This window comes from Gossypium raimondii, chromosome 9 (genome assembly GCF_025698545.1).
Source record: "Gossypium raimondii isolate GPD5lz chromosome 9, ASM2569854v1, whole genome shotgun sequence".
Taxonomy (NCBI): Eukaryota; Viridiplantae; Streptophyta; class Magnoliopsida; order Malvales; family Malvaceae; genus Gossypium; species Gossypium raimondii.
In genome coordinates this window covers 48316186-48322308 of record NC_068573.1, presented here as the reverse complement: position 1 = coordinate 48322308, position 6123 = coordinate 48316186, and the positions used below count along the sequence as shown (strand labels likewise).

Sequence of the window (6123 nt, the reverse complement as noted above, 5' to 3'; positions counted from 1 at the left end):
TTAGTAGTTACAAACACAGATTTGCTGCTTGATAACAGATAGATTTTTTTTTTTTTCATAGTTTACCATGGTTGCTTTATGCCTATATGATTGTTCATAGAAATTTTTTTTTTGAAAGAAGCCTATGCTTGACATTTATTTAATCCATGTTTTCTTAGCAAGTATCTACATTATTAATCTATATTATATAGTATTATATATTATGATTTTATTAAATTCATATAAGAATATTTAATATTAAGAAATTTATTAAATTATATATTTTATTAAATTATATTTAATAATAATTATTTTAAATTATATTATATAGTATTATATATTATGAATTTATTAAATTCATATAAGAATATTTAATATTAAGAATTTTATTAAATTATATATTTTATTAAATTATATTTAATAATAATTATGTTAAAATATGATTAAATTATTTATTATTTATATTAATAATCTTATTAAAATTTAATAACAATAACAATAATTATCTACTTAAAAAAAATTCTGTTAAGGGGTATTCTAATCATTTTAGTTTTTTTCCTTATGCTATTATAATATCATTCCATCAACCAAATACAAGAATATTATTACGTCTCTATTCCATTACAGCCCTTAATGATTGATACGAAAAATGAAGAAAACAAATTGAAAATGAAAAGCGTGAGCGGCAGGATTTGAACCTGCGCGGGCAGAGCCCACATGATTTCTAGTAAAGCTCCGATAACCACTCCGGCGAGCAGACTGCTTTGATGTGCATTTCGATATAATTTTATATCAAGGTAGAAGAAAGTTGAAATAGGCATGAAATCCTTCTGTATTTTTTCACACTAAAAATCCTTTGTTTTTAATGGGTTCGTTTCAAAATCATTGCTTTTTTTTGAGATATTTTTTCCATTTAAAAACTTGGCATTTGTTATGTATCGATGTATTTTCTAATTGGTTTTCAAGTTTTAAGCCAAGTACTAGTGTATCAATGTATACTCATAGGTCAGCCAAGTACTAGTGTATTTTGACATAAAATATGCAAACAGCAAGAGTCGGAGATCATCTCTAGAAACTTGCTCAGTATCAATAGGAGGGGCCTCTTCATAGAGAATATTGTTTGAGGGGGTGTGATCCTCACTATCGTCGTCTCAACGCTCATGGATGGGTCGGAATCTTCATCATCATTAGACACATTCTTTGAGAGTTATCATCAAAGGCACAAGGCTGGTTATTGTCTCTATTCTGATCACTGTTATTAGCATCGGCATTAGCATGGACAACATTGTTCGAACCAAAACGGAGACGGCCTAGGGAAAAAGGATAGATGGAGCTAGTACGGACAGCAACAGGTGAGACAAGTTCCATGCAAGTAGAACGGATGGAACCTCTGGTTCTTGAGGCCCTAATGGTAGATCTAAAATGAATTTGGTTGACATCGAATTCCGAGAAACCCAGACTAGCCTAATTTCTTCTGTTTGCTCTGGTTGTCAATTGTCATGGGGACTGCTGTTGCGAGAGTGGCCAATGGTGCCACATTGGATGCAGACCTTACACACTCGTTCATAGCCGAAGTGGACCCAAAATCTGATTCCGTCATCACCTTGGATGTAACAACCAGCAATAAGAGGTTTCCAAGGGTTGATATCAACTCTGACCCCGAGAAAATGAATGTTATGAGGGTAACCTCCATTGCCGTCCACATGTAAAACTCTACCTGCAATTTGACCAATTCGAGTAGCCACCAGACGCGTGCGGTACTCGAGGGGAGGCTATCCACGTGATCATTTGAACAATGCATGGAAAAATCTTTGGAAACTCAAACTCCCCCCCAAAATTACCGTGTTCCTCTGGAAAATTTGCAACAATTGTCTGCCTACAAGACACCTTTTTTCTAGAAGGATATCCACGATTGGTAATGTGTGCCCGTTATGCACCAAGCACAGGGAAACTACTGAACACCTTTTCCTTCAATGCCATTTTGCTAGGGCTTTATGGTTTGGTTCTCCACTTTCGTTTCTACCAGACTCCCTTAATGTGCCCTCCTTGTCTCGTTGGATTCTCCACTGGCTCGATATAAATGACATCTCTTTACAAGACTCCAAGAGATTCTATACCCTTGTTGCTTGCTCAGTTTGGGTTATCTGTTTTCAAAAGCATTTCCAAAAATGATATTGTTATCAGAATTAATGATCTTTTCTCATTCTTTTGATCTCCCAACTTTGCCAGCGGAATTGTCACCGGAAACACGTCGAAGACAGGTAATCCATTCATTCACTGACTCACTCACCCAAATGCTCTTCTCTCTTCTTTTAATCTTCCATTTCTTTATGTTCGTCACTTCTATTGTAAATATACAGAAATTCAGATCAAAGGGTTTTTTTTTTTTCTATTTCTCGAACTTTTAAAGTTCAAAAATGGCGGATAAAGCTAAAACCCAGAACACATCTCTGCTCCACGGAAAATATGAGCTCGGTTGTATGTTGGGTTATGGAACCTTCACTAAAGTCTATGATGAACTACTGATATCATGAAGATCAAACAAAGATCGTAAACAAAAGAACAAAAGAATGAGCAAGGAAGATAGTAAACAAAACGGGTACGACAAAGCTAAGGCGGATATTTGGTATTGTGGGGGTGGTTTTTCTGTTTCAAGATGATAACTTGATGGCGATTATAAGAAGATTTTTAGAGAGGAGATTTCAAGTAGGCTAATCACCAAGGGTTTTTTTTTTTTGGCGGGGAGGGGGGAGTTCTCTGATAAAAGAAGAAAAGCTGGGGAGGGCGGCTTAAGATTTAATTTTTATTTGTTTAATCTGGCATGAAAATTAGGTGGCTTTTAAAATATATTAGGTGGAAATTCAAGATTTGTTTAATTCCACGTCATTCCTCTGTTATGCACTTAACGGAAAAGAAAAAAAGAAAAAAAGAAATTAGTGACGAATTTGTAACTTGAGTGACAAAAGAAAATTTAACAATAATAGAATGATGGGTAGTTTACTCTATAAATATGTATAAATTCAGTCCAAATTACAATCTTTTCTTTTCATTAATCTCTTTTGCTATTAGAACTCCCCCCTCCCCCCTCCCCCGGTTTTATTTTCTTTCTTGAGTGCTCAAAGCAGAAAGAACCAAGAAGCTTTCAATTCTTTTTCTTTCTTCAATGGCCGAAACAGATGATTCAGTATCGGCAGAAAGGAAAGAACCATCTTCAATGGCTGAAACAGGGGAGTCATCAGCAGCGTCAGGGGAAGAACCATCTTCAATGGTTGAAACAGGGGAGTCATCATTAGCAAAAGAGAAAGAACCATCTTCAATGGCTGAAACAGGGGAGTCACCAGCAGCGTCAGGGGAAGAACCATCTTCAATGGCTGAAACAGGGGAGCCATCATTAGCAAAAGAGAAAGAACCATCTTCAATGGCTGAAACAGGGGAGTCACAGGCAGCGTCAGGGGAAGAACCATCCTCAATAGATGAAACAGGGGAGTCATCATTAGCAAAAGAGAAAGAACCCTCTTCAATGGCTGAAACAGGGTCACCGGCAGCTTCAGGGGAAGAACCATCTTCAATAGATGAAACAGGGGAGTCATCATTAGCAAAAGAGAAAGAACCATCTTCAATGGCTGAAACAGGGGAGCCACAGGCAGCGTCAGGGGAAGAACCATCTTCAATAGATGAAACAGGGGAGTCATCATTAGCAAAAGAGAAAGAACCCTCTTCAATGGCTGAAACAGGGGAATCACCGGCAGCTTCAGGGGAAGAACCATCTTCAATAGATGAAATAGGGGAGTCATCATTAGCAAAAGAGAAAGAACCATCTTCAATGGCTGAAACAGGGGAGTCACCGGCAGCGGCAGGGGAAGAACCATCTTCAATGACTGAAACAGGGGAGTCATCATTAGCAAAAGAGAAAGAACCATCTTCAATGGCTGAAACAGGGAAGTCATCATTAGCAAAAGGGAAAGATCCATCTTCAATGGCTGAAACAGGGGATTCATCATCATCATTAACAGGGGAAGTAAGGGAGTTAAAGAAAGAACTTGAAAGGGTGGTAAGAATGATTCTTGAAGAAGAAGATGATGATGACAATAGGATTGATACAATAAGCGAATCCATAAGAATCTTGTCTCGTTTAAGAGAGATGAAGTTGAATCAACCTGCTGTTATTGGAATGGATGATGATAAAGGTAAAGCAGTCTTGCCACCTAAGCAAGACGGCGCCTCTCCTATGTCATCTCCATCACTCGTCATGGGTAATCCCTTTGTTTCGGTTTCAAACCAGGTTAGGCTTTCTTGTTTCTTTAATGGGTTTTAATTGATTTCTTGTATTATCATTCCAGAAATGTTGTAATTCTTAAAGAATCTTTTATGGATGTTTATCAATTTTCAGGCGCTGAAGTGGATGAAATCAAATGAAGCTAAACTAAAAAGCCAAGAGATGATGGACGCGAGTCGAGTTTCGGCAAACATGCACCTTGAAAGGTTGTGTGGTTCATTTTCTGATAAGGTGAGAGCTGCTAGAGAGCTTAGCAAACTGACAAAGTCACAACCAGCATACAGGGCAATTTTTGCCGAGCTCCCGGACAGCATCTCGAGATTACTCGGTCCGTTATTGTCCGAGGACTATTACGATCCCGAACTCGAGCAAGATTTGAGCTACAGAGTTTCCAAACTCAAAATGAAGCAAGATTTGATGGAAATAGTTTTAGACATTTCAACCGATGACAACAATAAGCAACATATGGCGGAACATCCTAGTGTCATCCCTTTGCTTGATCGCACTCTTTACACTGGAACCATGGAAACAACGAGAACTGCTGCAATGACTCTGGTATCGTTATTGTCACTCGAATCTAACAAGTTCATCATCGGAAAATCCACCATTCCTGCGGCTTTGCTTCGATTCGTAGACATAGAGGATGCTGCCGCAGCTATACTCAGCCTCTGTACTGTACATGAGAACATAGCAAAGTTTAATAAATTAGGGGCAATCAAGGTTATGTCGCAGAAGATTGATGAAGGTATACTTGTTGATCAGCTATTGGCGATTCTTGCAGTTCTATCTTCACGTCAAGACGTCTTTTTTGAATTTGAGGATGTTGATGCTTTCCGACGCTTGGTTGAGCACAGAAGAAATATCAGTTCCCAACGTGCTGAAAACACCAGCAGTGCTAGTGCCGCCATACGTTGTTTCACGCGCAGATGAAATTAAAGGGACTACTCTGTAAACATTTGCAGAACTAAGGGACCAAAAGGAAATAAAAACCTTTTCTAGCTTGATATGTCTTACTTGATGAAATAAAATCCCAAGGGAAAACCATTCTTTTTACATTTGATTTCATTCTTCTTCTCAAACAAATTCAAATATTGTTTGCTTTGAATCTTCATCTTCAATTCCAATGGGCTTAAATTTAAAAGCTGACTAAAAAATTAGGACCTAATCATAAAAAAAAATATTAAGAGTTAAATTTATCATTACTAATTTATTTTCATAATAAATGAGATTTTGAGCGTTAGTACTTTTTCACAAGCAATTTCGAGCATAATTCCATTAATTAAATTAATTACTATAATCCTTATTTGAGGGAAAATATAAGGAATAATGTTGAATTTAGTTTTAATGTTTATATTTTTTGTCAATCTCATTGTTATTCTTTGTTTAGCTAAATTTGATAATTAATTTTGAAAAAGAGTTAAATTATTTTTTAGCGGAAATTTTGATTAAAACATTACAATTTTAGTGATATTGACATGGTAACATATGAGGTAATCCACTTATACTTAATCTTGATATGACATTATTTATTTTATATGTTATGTTAACAAATAATTTAAAATGATAAAATATTCAATAATTAAAAATTAAAATTAATATATATAAATTTTAAAAATATAAAAAATAGTATGGATTATATATGAATTGTCATACATATTGCACTGTTTAAAAATTAAATATTTTAATCAATATTTTCATTAAAATAATAATTTAACTCATTAAAAAATATTATTCTTCAAAATTAGACTCTTTAAAAAGTTAAAATCAAATTAAAATAATAATAAATTGAAAAAATTAAATTAATATTATGCCAAAATATAATTGCATAGCAATAGATAATAAATGGTCAGTCAAGTTCTAACCTATTT

General features: G+C 35.3%; 1 protein-coding gene across 1 annotated transcript; it reads left to right on the top strand.

Moving 5' to 3' along the window:
• The first annotated feature begins 2733 nt into the window (after nt 1-2733).
• Nucleotides 2734-5308, top strand: LOC105800617 (U-box domain-containing protein 9-like). Its single transcript, XM_052621442.1, has 2 exons — nt 2734-4261; nt 4370-5308. Exons 1-2 carry the CDS (start codon nt 3143-3145, stop codon nt 5183-5185), a joined length of 1935 nt encoding a protein of 644 aa, XP_052477402.1. The 5' UTR covers nt 2734-3142; the 3' UTR covers nt 5186-5308.
• The last annotated feature ends 815 nt before the right edge of the window (nt 5309-6123 follow it).

What these genes read in the sequence shown, in the direction of transcription:
- LOC105800617 (XM_052621442.1), top strand. Translation starts at nt 3,143, where the DNA reads ATGGCCGAAACAGATGATTCAGTATCGGCAGAAAGGAAAGAACCATCT. An exon ending in TTGTTTCGGTTTCAAACCAG is followed by an intron (nt 4,262 to 4,369) that starts GTTAGGCTTTCT and finishes ATCAATTTTCAG; the next exon opens with GCGCTGAAGTGGATGAAATC.